This window comes from Ylistrum balloti, unplaced genomic scaffold, assembly GCF_031769215.1.
Source record: "Ylistrum balloti isolate Yb309-2 unplaced genomic scaffold, AGI_CSIRO_Ybal_v1 Utg371394, whole genome shotgun sequence".
Classification (NCBI taxonomy): domain Eukaryota; kingdom Metazoa; phylum Mollusca; class Bivalvia; order Pectinida; family Pectinidae; genus Ylistrum; species Ylistrum balloti.
This window is the reverse complement of record NW_026782734.1, coordinates 409,646-424,197: the sequence shown is the minus strand read 5'-3', so window position 1 is coordinate 424,197 and position 14,552 is coordinate 409,646. Positions and strand designations below refer to the sequence as shown.

At 38.1% G+C, this 14,552-nt stretch overlaps 1 protein-coding gene across 1 annotated transcript; it reads right to left on the bottom strand.

Moving 5' to 3' along the window:
* Positions 1-2,321: 2,321 nt before the first annotated feature.
* Positions 2,322-6,338, bottom strand: LOC132562330 (uncharacterized). The gene is made up of 3 exons (XM_060227068.1): positions 6,279-6,338; positions 4,504-5,368; positions 2,322-4,013 (listed from the first exon to the last, which is right to left on the bottom strand). The coding sequence occupies exons 2-3, from the start codon at positions 5,354-5,356 to the stop codon at positions 2,644-2,646; spliced, it is 2,223 nt and encodes a 740-aa protein (XP_060083051.1). The 5' UTR covers positions 5,357-5,368; positions 6,279-6,338; the 3' UTR covers positions 2,322-2,643.
* Between the last annotated feature and the right edge of the window lie 8,214 nt (positions 6,339-14,552).

Below are 14,552 nucleotides of genomic sequence, written 5' to 3'. Positions count from 1 at the left end.
TATCGCATTACAGTGTATAAGTCCCTGAGCTAAGTAATTACACGTATATACATGTACGCAAATGGTATTTATTTATCTATTTATCTATTCAAATTATCATAAATAAGTTAAATTTATTTAATTAATTTATCTATTTATTTATATAAATTTTAATAAATAAGTTAAATTTATTTAATTTATTTATTTAACGGACTTTACTTCCTTTCGACCTTTCAGCAGACAAGCGAAAAGCCGCTTCGTTCTGTGCTGGTGGAAGAAATAAAACACAATACATAAAAACATTGTGATTCGGTTGCATACAACAGACGAGAAATGTTATTATCATCTTATGTGTTTTAAATATTCGTTACACAGAAAAAAATAGGAAATCATTCAGTCAAGACTTTATTCTCGTTATGGCATAATTAGACATTCTCTTACTTTTTGTCAGAAAACTTTTCAGTATACTTTCATACTAGAGGGTGACAGTTAAAGTACATGTTGTAAAGCCACTATTGAAAGTTAGAAAACACATACAATATATATGTAGAAGAGGTTGGCAGATTATTACAAAGTAAACGACTATAAAACTGCAGTCTTATCATATTAAAAAAACAAACAATAAACTAACAAACAACTGAAAACTGTAAACAATACAAGTATCATGTGTAAAAATAGCTATCAACTATAAAATATATTTCCATTACTATTCTGTCAATTTGAAGGAGTGAGCAATGTCTTATTAATTCATATCATATTTAAGTATCAGTTATTGCAATATTGCGAGGAATTAAATTAATCTGAAGACTAATTTTTCTACCGGTGATGAGAGAGGTCTTTCATTACAGCACCAAGAATATCTCTACATGCATACTATTTACGACCCTTCAATGGTGTCTGTACGAAGGGAGATAACTCGAGTAAAAACGTGAACTGCAACACTTTGGATCATCTAAAAAAATTGTTAAAGTCTGTTAATTCCAGTCCATACATGAAACGTCGTCTGATGGAAGTCAATAGAAGACGTCACCAAGTTTATCAATTTAACAATAAAAAATAAGTAAATTAGCATGATAACAGCAGACACATGTTCATTCTGAATATCCCAAAAAACATTTAAAAAATTGTCTTAACAGACAATGTACGCGAAAAAAATTAGGACCCTGCAGGCAACTGAGCGACAGACTACAGAACTCCGTATTTTTTTTATCGTATCTTTAACTTCATCTAAGGTGAAGCATACCAACACATAAGTAAATATATCTGGATATCGAGAGAGAGAGAGAGAGAGAGAGAGAGAGAGAGAGAGAGAGAGAGAGAGAGAGAGAGAGAGAGAGAGAGAGAGAGAGAGAGAGAGAGAGAGAGAGAGGGGGGGTGTTTCAAACGTCTTAATTTGTTTTTCCTTGCATTCTATTGAATATTGAAACCGATAGGTATATCTGTCCGAGATCCATAGTGTTTTACTGCTACCAGTGTGCTAGGACATGACTGGGATTGTTTTAGGTCATTGGGCGCCTGACATTCATGTTCGCTGAACAAAAACGTGTTCGCATAGTTCCGTTCAGATGCTGTAAAGTAGAACACCAATGTGACCGCGACCATGCTCTCTCCACCACTCCACCCAGAAAATCAGTTCATTTAACGCAAAATTCATATTTTTCCTAATACAAACAGCTTTATCAATGATAAAAAATAGTGAAAACAAATACTTTTTCTGTGTGAGTCAACATAAAGGATGTTTTTTATCGATAAACTATACCCGACCCTACCACTATATTTAGTTAATGCACATCAAAAAGATGTAGAGAATGAAAAATATACGTATACAGAAATCATTTTAGACAGATCTAACACGCTTGATGTACATGGATTCCGGAATCACTTTTTATCCGGAACGGTTAAGAAAATTTGGTTTTCCTGAGCTAGAGAAGAATATGCAACTTGATGAAATCTAAAAAAATGATAAACATTGTTCCTCAGAATTGATTAAGTTTTGGAACGATCAGTCAAAATATTCTCTTTACACTCTAAACGTGATATCCGTATGCAACACTTTGCTCTACGCGTCGTCAAAACCATCTTCCGGAGAGTGTAGTTATAACATCAACCGTAAGTTCCTCCAAAACCGAACTGGATCAACATCAGGGAAATCAAAATCTTCAGTATGATTATAAATTTGATAAATGTCTATAAATTTCATTGCTGTTAATCGAGTCCAGTGTTGAGTTTTTCTTAAGTTTCTGTATTGTAAACAAACTTTAGTTAAAACTTTATGCAAGAAGAAGGTCACAGTTGAGCTTCCTATCTAACATGGAGTATTTCAGAGGGAACACACACCGACATCTGCTGGAAAATTGGTATTATAACGTATGGGGCCAAGTGTCTCTGAATGACGAACACTTCCAGTTGTCTTTAGGTCGAATGTTACCGAGGGGATTTCGTACACATTCAACTCACTGCTCAAATACCAATAAATTCAGAGTGACAACGTGGTCAAAAGTTCTATATAGGTAATCATGTGTACATTAAAGCTTCAGTTTAGTTTCACCATAAAGGGATCTACTTCGACAACGCCCCCTGCAGCGCGACGATCGCGTCACAAATTACGCTTTATTCTTAGAATTAGCTCTGACGCATTTTGCCGTTCGATATATCTCTCATCGCTTAACTCTGACTAAATTTGGATTTTTTAGCCACTTTTTCGTATCTGATCATTTCTGCTGACATGCAAGCGGATTTGACGCCAAGTTCAGACAACTGGTAGCAAATAGCACAGAGTTGACAAGCTAAAACCTTATGCTTAAGAATGCATTTTTCTCTGACGAATTCTTCAAACCGTCTTGCAACTTTTCGAGCCTGGAATATGTCCATCAAGTTGATCCAGCATTGTACCAGGAGGTAGTAAGCTGCCACCTGCCCCGGAACGTAACTCGGGCGAGACGGTTGATCCTTGGACCCCGGGATAGTCAGCTGTATGAGTGCGTCGTCGTCATCGCACGGGGTCTGTATAGCTATGGCTTTCTCGAATTGTTTAGCTGCTGTCAACGTTGGCTTTTTGCAGCCCATGAGAAAGTTCCCATACATTAAATGAAGGCTTGGTGAGTCGGATATCAAATTTAAGGCCTTTTCAAAATAAAGAAAAGTTTTTGCCTCATATTCTTTCTTCTTTCGCTCCGACGTTTGTTGTGAAGATTTATTGCCATACAAACACGCAATATTGCTGAAAACATTCGTATAAGACGATGCGACCAACTCGGGGTCGTCTTCTTCTATTGCAAGAAACAGCCAAAGAGCCTTGTCAACATCACCTTGTTGGGTGTAAGCATGGGCAAGAGGTTTCAGAAGGGCTGGAACAGAGTGTGCTGTGAAAGTATTGGAATTGAATTTGATATAGCTGGAAGTGATCTTATTCAATTTAACGACTTGCCGGAAACACGTCTTAGCAATGTCTGCCCCGATATTGATGCAGCCTTGACTCCAAAAGTTTTGTACACTGGCCATGTAGATAACAAACATAGCCTTCAGCTCTCCTTTCCAGGCTTGGAACTTTTGAGATATCGTTTTTATGTCAAAACATCCGAGTTTGTGGCACGCTTTCATCAATGCCGACAGCGGTGCTCTCGTAATAGCCTCGACCTCTTTTTTCGTTGCGTCTACCTTTTCCTTAGAATAATGACCGATGAGGTTAAGAGGCGGAAGGAAATACTGGGGTATTCTGTGTACACGTAGAGACACAGCGATGTATTTCAAAAATTGTATGATTTTATCCCCCAGGGACTCTGACGTCCATGTCCCGGAAGCGGACGCGATCTCCTCACACAAGTAATAGAATATGTTTTTCATATGGTAGGACGTCAGGATGGCTTGGTCTGACAGGACAGATTTCAGCATCACCTTGACGACAGAGTAGCATGTTTTCTGAAGATAGGATAAAGAGCTGGATAGCATACGTTCCGCCCGAACAAAAGATATTCTCCATTCCTCTGTCGGATCTTTAACCTGGTGGCTTCCCATGGGAACCAATAAACAGCCTTCTAATGGAAGTCAATTAAACAAAATGTAAACAATAACAACAGCATATGATAGGTAATGTTATATAAACAAATACTGAATGGTTAAAAAAGTTTATAGATATTTAAATTTGTTTAACTTGATTAAAATATTTTGTTTAGAAATTATAAACTCTCGGTTTCATTCATGTCTTTGAACATATCCACAGCTACACAATTCAACAAAATGATTTTTTGCACAGTTCTTTGAAAAATAACTGAATGTATAATTTGTCTTTTAATTTTACAGATGCATAGATTTGTGTTGTATCTTTCAAATCAAAAATGAAATTTTATTTTAGACTTGAACCTAAGAGCGCCGACGTGATGACAAAAGTACTAAATATATACCAGGTGTAGCCAAATGCATTGTATGACATATGTAGTATTTGGTTTTAAATTTGTTTGAAATCATTCAAAGGACATATTTAATAATCCAAATTGCAACAAAACCTAAGAATGGGTATATACGTACCTCGTACAATGTTCTGTATCAGACTTTCATTTGGCCAATGACAGCCTCGTGCCCTGTCCGCCCATCCTTTTGCCACATTCGGCCAAGTAGGACACGGAAAGGCATGAACGAAGTCATACGTGTATCCATGGGACGCCTTTTGTATTCCTGTGATGGCGGGGCCCGTTTTAGTGTACACGGGAATTTCTTCTTGGCCGTCAAATCCACTCTGTCGTAAAATTTCATCGACGTACTGGCCCCTACGAGAATATACTATCTCCGTATGACCCGTCTCAGAAACAAGACCGGATGTAAACGCATTGTTTAGAAGGTAACCATGTGATGAGATGAAATTACCAATAATACATCCGGGTCTGTTGAGCATTTGTCTGCCATAGGGAGTAACACGAAGTTTGACATACCCGGGACACGAGGACGACTCCATAATAGCGAAATGTGCTTCCGGTCCTGTCTTAGAAGAGCATGTAGAACTTCCGGTTTGCAAGTCTCCCTTGACGTCGTCCGCAGAAGAATGACCACCGGATTTTCCATTAATATCGCTTTCAGAAGTCGAAGTGATGTTGTTTTCTGCTACAACATAGTCAATGTATATCATATCGAAGTCAAAATCCACTTCCGGAAAAAATAAATCAGAACCATCGTCTTTTTTAAAGAGTCGGGTCAGGTGTAGATCATCGTAAGAACTGCCAACTTGTATAACCTCAATTCCTTTCAGTTGGGCTTTCAGCCGATCCGCAAACAGTTGGAACCTATCCCGGAGCAACATCAAAGTAATTTTTGTATGGCTATGATTTTTGATAAGAGTCCTCACAGCATCAGCGTACACACCTAATACCTGATGGTCTGGCTCCATGACAAATATTACCTATAGTAGAATGTAGAAAAATAGTATAGGAAAGTACTGTCTGTGTAGGGAAGTACTGTGATACAGACAAAACAAAAGCATACAATATTATGTGAATGGATTGACCATATTGAATCGTTACACACACCACCATCATCAACAACAACAACACACACACTCATCAAACCACATACACACCCTCACACAAACATACACCCTCACACAAACATACACCCTCACACACACATACACTCTCACACACCTACACCCTCACAGAAACATACACCCTAAGACACACACACACCCTCACACACACATACACCCTCACTCACATACAGCCTCACACACACATACACTCTCACACAAACATACACCCTCACACACACATACACCCTCACTCACATACAGCCTCACACACACATACACCCTCTCACACACACATACACCCTCACACACACTTTCACCCTCACCCACATACAGCCTCACACACACATACACCCTCACACACACATACACTCTCACACAAACATACACCCTCACACACACATACACCCTCACTCACATACAGCCTCACACACACATACACCCTCAGACCCACATACACCCTCACCCACATACAGCCTCACACACATACGCCCTAACACAAACATACACCCTCACACACACACACCCTCACACAAACATACACCCTCACACACACATACACTCTCACACAAACATACACCCTCACACACACATACACCCTCACTCACATACACCCTCACACACACATACACCCTCACTCACATACAGCCTCACACACACATACACCCTCATACACATACACCATTATCTTTTTACGTAGATCAACGCGTGAACATTAACACCGTGTTACATGAGCGAGTCTGTGTTAAGGTTTATAAAACCAACTACATCAGATATATCATGTTACCTGTTCAGTGAATTATCATCAGGAATAAACATCAAGACATTTCACATCAGCTGTGACACCCATTAGTCAAAGACTTGGGTTTCCCCGTAGCAACCCACGCAGTAGAGTGATACAAAACGAAAGTACAACGCGCATAGAGTGATACAAAACGAAAGTACAACGCGCAGGTATATAGAGTATGTAGATTAGTCATGCATCATAAGACTGATTGCGCTATACTTAAGTAAGCGAGATCATACATGCGTATGTCACGCGAGAGTTGTCTCCCCTACACTGCTGTTCAATATACATGTTGCACCATACTGGAGTTATTTCTCTTAGAATACTTTGGACATAAACTCACAGTTGCTGTGTAGACAGTTTGGTACAACACGTTTGGTATGCATCGTGCGTAATTTGGTTTGCACATACAAATACGGCGGTGACTGTCCGCTTCGGAGGAATATCGTAAGTAGGATATCCACGAATTCTCAAGTTCTTCAGATTATCTCGTGATGTCAATGTTATAGAATGTCTACTCTTCCTGACACATACACTAACAACAATGCAGGTAATTTGAGTATTTGAACAAAATGCATACATTTTTGGCAGGGAACACTGATCTTCAACGATCTATCATCCAGTATGTCCATGTAACTTCACGAACGCTTGTTGCATATTGGTGTGCGCGAGAGTCGTATGCAAACTAAGTATACGACTAGGAATAGCAGACACTATTTTATATCGTAAATAATTTTTGTGTTGATAAAGGTAATCATCCACCAATTTTCTGTTCTGTTGACAATATCAATATTAATTATTATATCAATTATCGTGTTAATGAAATTGATAAATAAATTGGGGTTGATCAACCCGTCTATGTTATCACAGTCAATATCATCGGTCGGAGATTCTAGTACGACATTTCAGTGTCTGTGTCCATGAACGTTTAAATGTACGGATTACCAACAACATTATTGTTGCCATCAGTTTGATGTTCCGATACGCTAATGGACGATTGTTGATACTTTTAAGTTAAAGGCAGTGTCGTTTCCTTGGTAGCGTGTAAGCATTAGAAAAAATAGACGTAACTGAACAAAAATGAAAAGCGAAAAGGAGGTCAAACGGTAACATCTATCACACACATGTATTATCCACCAGCGACCAACATGGCGAATGCACAAATTTAAGCGACGTATCTTCGCAACAAGTTTGGAAGACAGAACATCGCGCACAAGGAATACATCTACTGGAAAACGCGCCACCCAACGTCCACTTACAGGGTCATATCGAGATCATCGCTCAGGCGATATGGAGACCAACAATGTCACTTGACTCGACAAGAAACTTAGTCGGCACAATAATGTAAGGTAATAAATTGGCTGACCTGCGTCCTTTTGTATTAAAGGAGTAGACGAACTTGGGCATCATAACAAAAAAAAAAATCAAGACATCAACCTTGAAGGAAAACTGACCCGAACAATTGTCTGAGAGGAAATCCGACAATTTGATGAGGATAACCAATCCAGGATTATAGCCTTCGGAACAACTGACAATTTAATCAACCTCTGTAACGCCAACACTCTCTCACCAGATATACACCATTCACGTCAGTATACAGGAGACCAGAGGGGTACCCACTTGTGTACAATCTACTTCCCCCAAGTACCAGGCAACTTATCAACGATTTTTCATGCTGCCAAGAAGACAAAACTTTACCATAACTCAATTTTCTTTGAGATCTACCACAGCAAGAGATAATGGCACATCCGACATGTAGCAGAAGGACAAGCCCGTGCTACGTTTTTCTTTTATTCGTGCCATTTGTTATAAATATGGATATTTACATTTATATTAAAACAATGTAATACACTTTCCCTCTCATTGAGAACCTCATATTGCTTCATAACTGTGTGTGTTGTATGTTACCGTCTGACCTTCTTGTATACATAAAAAAACATACACCTTTGATATTCTCACTATTTCAATCACAACATGATCACAGAGTATGATGTCAAATCCTAACACAACTTGTTACGTTCACTTGCTTATTAAAAATATTTTAAACCATTACCATCACTTTCTTCATTATTATTTACATCTTTGTCAATATGTCACATTGCTGTTATCTATAGATCTAGCTGAGGAAAAAAGTTTATGATATGTAAAAATAATTTAAACTTGAAAAAATATACATCGTGAAAGTTTGTGTGAATATACTATACATTAAGTATGATAAAAGTAATGTGGAAAAATACAGGTAAACAAGTGGGAGAACAAAACAGGTAAAACAGGTGGGAGAACAACAAAGGTAAAACAGGTGAGAGAACAACACAGGTAAAACAGGTGGGAGAACAACACAGGTAAAACAGGTGGGAGAACAACAGGTTAAACAGGTGGGAGAACAACACAGGCTAAACAGGTGGGAGGACAACACAGGTAAAACAGGCGAGAGGACAACAACACAGGTAAAACAGGTGAGAGAATAACACAGATAAAACAGGTGGAAGAGCAACACAGGTAAAACAGGTGGAAGAGAAACACAGGTAAAACAGGTGGGAGAACAACACAGGTAAAACAGGTGGGAAAACAACACAGGTAAAACGGGTGGGAGAACATCACAGGTAAAACATGTGGGAGAACAACACAGATAAAACAGGTGGAAGAGCAACACAGGTAAAACAGGTGGGAGAACAACACAGGTAAAACAGGTGGGAAAACAACACAGGTAAAACGGGTGGGAGAACATCACAGGTAAAACATGTGGGAGAACAACACAGATAAAACAGGTGGAAGAGCAACACAGGTAAAACAGGTGGGAGAACAACACAGGTAAGACAGGTGGAAGAGCAACAAATGTAAAACAGGGGAGAGAACAACACAGGTAAAACAGGTGGGAGAACAACACAGGTAAAACAGGTGGAAGAGCAACAAATGTAAAACAGGGGAGAGAACAACACAGGTAAAACAGTTGAGAAAACAACACAGGTAAAACAGGTGGGAAAACAACATAGGTTTAATAGGTGGAAGAGCAACAAATGTAAAACAGGTGAGAGAACAACATAAGTAAAAATAAGTGAGAAAAAAACACAGGTAAAACAGGTGGGAGAACAACACAGGTAAAACAGACGGGAAAACAACACAGGTAAAACAGGTGGGAGAATAACACAGGCTAGACAGGTAGGAGAACAACATAGGCTAAACAGGTGGGAGAACAACACAGGTAAAACAGGAAAAAGCTATAACTACTGTCACAACATTACTGCTTTCACGACTTCTCAAAAAGTGTGAGAAAGAACACACCTTGGATACTACCTTTAAGTGGTTCGCGATTTAGATGATTGTTGCGTGCAATGCTTTGTATTTTTAGTGTACGCCGAATGGAATGGACTTAGGACAAACTCTGCATACCAATTCTGGTCATATCCGGTTTTGCACACCAATCTTGGGGACACAAAATAAAGCATTCGTTCATGAGGTAAAGATAGAAATATTACGAAATCGAATACTTTATCATTATTAGTGCAGAAGTACTATTGTGTGTATAGATATAAAATGTTATGTATAACACTGCTTTCACTGCCATAATGGATACATAATCAAATAAATCGGTGATGTTTTTTTCACGAAGCGGACAATCGCCAAAGTTGTATCTACAAACCAAGTTACACACGATGAGCACCAAAATGCGTTGGGCTCCCTGTGAACGTGAATGTTACTGCCACACAGGAAAATACTTTGTATCTCTAGAGTGAGATATAGAACTGTATCATATGAATATACATTGTATTTCTTGTAATCAAAGTGTGTCATGAATGGTGTTGTTTTCAGTATCTCTACCGAATTTATCTCGAAAGTGTTCGTAATAACCAGAGTTGCTTCCCCTTAAACAGTTCTTATCAGCGGTTTTGTGTTCCCGCAAGCGCAACGTTATCATGACGACGTGAATGTATGATATGGTCACGTCAATGTTATTTGACAGTACCATCACGCTGAAATATTTCCGTTTGAATATTGTTACCCCCACAGGTTATTTGATGAATCTTACCGCCATCCCATCTACAGCTGACCATTATGTACCCGGTATGGGCCTATCCTAGTCTGTTTATGAAGTTTATAGACATCTTGGGAACATTTTAAAACAGTGTTCGGTAAAAATGATATCTCTCTGTAGCGAATCCCAGATGAAGATTGTTTACGACATCAGTGACTCCAAATTGATCATGACATGTCATGAAAATGACGTCATGAAAAATGACAATGAACAATGTCAATTTCCATTTGAATTTTAATGGTGTTTCGAATTTAAAGTTGGGTGCTACATCCAATGTACGAGAAAATGGAAGAAATAAAAGATTTGCTGATATGAGTTAGAACGAGGATAAACCTTTTGTGTTTGTAAGTATATCAAACTTATTGAAAGTTACATCGTTTGTCACTCCTTTGTGACCTCCGATTCACGTTTTCATATCTTTTGCTATCGTTCGCGGGTAAGACTCAGATATCTAAGTCTGAATGAAAAGTAACTATTATGTTAGACGATGCTGATAACTACTTGTCATACCCAATAATGGAGATGGAAGATTCCTCCTGTCGTAACATTTCTATGACGTCATTGCTATTCGGGGCGTCACGGTATTAATTTTATAACACCCTGACATCATTACCAACATATTTCACCGGTACAACGGGGGAAAATCTACTTGAGGTGAAATAAGTGGATATGTCGTCCCTTGGGGAATATATGTATTAAGTACATTAAGATCCTATTAGATTTTCCTTTCATAGCAATCCTATGAACCACCTCATTATTCAATGTCCCGTCATCATCAAACAATGTCAAGAATTGAGAAAATGACAGCATTATTTGCATAGGACCAACAGGGTGAGAAATATACTACAATCTTGGACATGGTAAAATCTTTAGGGGGGAATAAGGAGTGTGGTTGGGGGGATGGGGGTGGGGTGAGGTGGGCTGCAGTGGGTGGTTGGGGGGGAGGGGGGCTGCAGGCAGAGGTAGAGTCTTCTGTTTGCAAAGTCGGCAGAACTTATATGAGCCAACCTCTGAGCTCCTATCTACAAGAGGCATAATGACTCTTTGCTCTACACAGGACACTCTTACAATACATATATGCCGACACCTAAATACCTACTGTTCTGTATAATTTCTAAATCCCAAACTTACGGTTTCATCTTAAACGGCATGATCATGTAACATCAAGTTGGACTATCAAGCACACTGAATTATTTTCTCATTATGATAATGAAGTTCAATTGATACATTTAAAACGTGCCTTTTAATTTTACACGCAATTTCCCTTCGTTAATATCATAAAAGAAGGGATAACAAAATTACAGCTTTTTTAACATTGCAATACAATTACTAGTTGACGCCTAATAATTATTCCATTAAACGTTTCTTCTAATGTGTCCCCTTAGTTGAATGGCTTCCCAAGACAGCAGCGCTATTAACTCACCATAACCGTCACAGAAACATTTAAAAAAATCTGACAGCAACTACAAACGACAATCATCCCTAGCACGGTAATGTCAGTACCTGATCCTTTACTACTGAATTCTGGTATTTCGTCAGCCATACTAATTGGAGATGATGTTTTTCTTCTTTTTTTATTTCAAAAGAATCGCCATCAAATGCGAACAAAAGCTATAGGATTGTCGCTTAACCATGAGAACACGTTCACTGCAAAATTTTAGAAGTAGTCTTATTGATTTCGCAATTACGTATTATTCATTGCTTTAAAAGTATTTGGAAGTGGCTTGCCGATATGTTTGTATACTCAGATTACTTATAACTGAAGTGGTCAAATCTTTCATCTAAAATCTATCAAATCCATTTTTATTCCTTTGGGTTTTTAGATATGTTTACTCTATAATGGTGACAGCGAAAACTATTGTAAAACTAGGCGTTTGTGTATTTTTATCATAGTTGTCATCTTAATCCCGGAGATCAGCATCACCGTCATTGTCCAGCGTATTGTCACCTCACAATCAAGATCACCAAAAAGCTTGGTTGGAAACCAGTTGCTTTTCACGCGGGTTCTTAGCGATATCCCGTCAGACAATAACCATGAAATGCAGAACAGTGGCAGGAATGAAACCTTATTATCAAATTTGGCAGTTAGATGCATTAAGTTGCGTAGAAATTCGTTGGTGGAAATGAGCTAAAAGATGTTATCTATAATATTTTAGTTTATCTTAGCTCTAAACCTATTTGACAAACAAGAATGGAGAACATCGTTTTGCGCTTTTCTTTGTCACATTCTTAACGAGGTGACGGTATCCATATTTTATCTACTTTAGAAAGCAACAATCTAAAATTGTTTCCCAAATGTTCACACATTTACTCCCAGACTAAGTGAAAAAATCAATTTATGACATTAAAGATGGTGTGACGTTTGAACGCTTTCTCGTCTGCCTCGTCCAACGTTCTGTTTTGTGGTAATGACAAAATCTTGGTAACACGAACGCTTGTCACGTCTGCATCGCGATGGTGTGAGCATCGACCGCACAAAGGGTATCGTTAACGCCGACCAGAATATAAGAGCTGAAGCCCAAAGAAGTTTTTCAGTGCCATTTATCGTCCATGATGTGAAAATCCAAGGACGAAAAACGTTTTTATTATAAAAATTGTTTTAAAGACGTTTCATTTTTTATTTATTTTTTAAAAGTGCAAATCGTTTAACTTGTCAACTCCTTTTCCCCCCATCATATTTCACTTCAAAACTGAATCTCTTCCTTATGGAATGGGGTGTGATAGAATAAATCTGTCTTGTCTAACCCGATTTCGGATAACCACAAAGGTCACAACATTGAAAGAAAAACTCGCCAAATGAGTTGATGGAAAGAAGAAATCTAATACAAGTGTAATACTTACCAGATATATAATGGTGTCTGTCCCTTGGCTAGTTTACACATGTTGTAAATGTTTTAGATTGATGTTTGTACTCGTCGTAATCGTTTAATCAATTCTGAGTTTGAACTATCAAGATTTTGTAAACATTTCTGGTTTTTCGTCTAGTTATGAAAACAGGACATCTCGACGATGGATTTTGATTGAATACTGTTTCAGGGAATCTTATTTGCTTATTTGTCATTCATTGGATACCGGACTTTTCCCGCCATTTTGTCTATGCATACATGATAAATAAAATGTCAAATACATGAACAGCCGTTTTATATACCGGAAACAGCAGGAGGGACCACTTGAGTGTAACTGATAACGTGAACATGATTAAATTGACATTTTATTTAATATTTTCAAATGCATGTCTTACATGTCTCTTTATGTCATTTCATGAAACGTGGTTGTTTTAGAAATATTCATTTTTGCGGGCCGTGGAGATACGGATTAAAAACTTTGAAACTTTTTTGTATTATTTCCTATGAATATTGTACTGAAACCGAATTTAGGGCCAGATACTGTATGAAATGAAAACAATGTAATTTAATTTCTTATCACACGACGCAGAAGAGTTAGATTCTGACAAGATTTACTGTCAAAATGTGGTGGACAAAATTAAACGGAGGCAGCCATTTTTCGTGCTATTATCAATTTGTGATGTAACGTGATTGTTCATATGATGATATCACAACCAAACTCTGAATGACACAGCTAGAGACTTATATAACACGTCACTGACACAGCCAATGAAAAACCTATCATGGTACAATATAATATAGTGCAAAAAAAAAATATTACATAGGCAAAATCCAGGATGACAGACCGACATGCTTGACCAGGTAAGTGGTCACAGTTACCTTTATACAGCAGCGACATGATGGATTTATATTAGTACTAGGAGATGGGTTTATTAGAAACATATCGACATGTACTTTCTTCGATCTCGATCTCTTCTAAAGTAACGAGTTATAACTGTTTAGCCCCCGGATTGCACTAACAACACAGGTATTTCCTATCTCTCTTCTTCAATCTTTCTTCAGGCACGACCTATACTGAAGCTATACTTGTTTCAGGTTTGAACTTTAGTGTTTATAAGGAAAATGCCAGTGGATATCATTTACTGCTAATCACGACTTGTTGTTGTTCTGGTATCAGGAAACACTGATTGAGATATCTATTTAACAGCAGCCGACGTATCACACCAATCTCATGTCTATTTAATAGTTACTGCGGTCCTATCGCGAGCAAATGTCTGCCTTCCGGCAAAGCCAATACTCATTGTTTTGATCGACGAAAGACCTTTTATACTAATAGCAAGAGCCCACAGGTCGGTGTTACAGGGCAGGTTGTCGTCTAAATACTCATGGAGATTC

Bases quoted from the DNA above. Each gene is read 5' to 3' on its own strand.
- LOC132562330 (XM_060227068.1), bottom strand. From the start codon at position 5,356: ATGGAGCCAGACCATCAGGTATTAGGTGTGTACGCTGATGCTGTGAGG. The intron at 4,014-4,503 runs GTACGTATATAC...GACTTCCATTAG, and splicing joins GATACAGAACATTGTACGAG to AAGGCTGTTTATTGGTTCCC.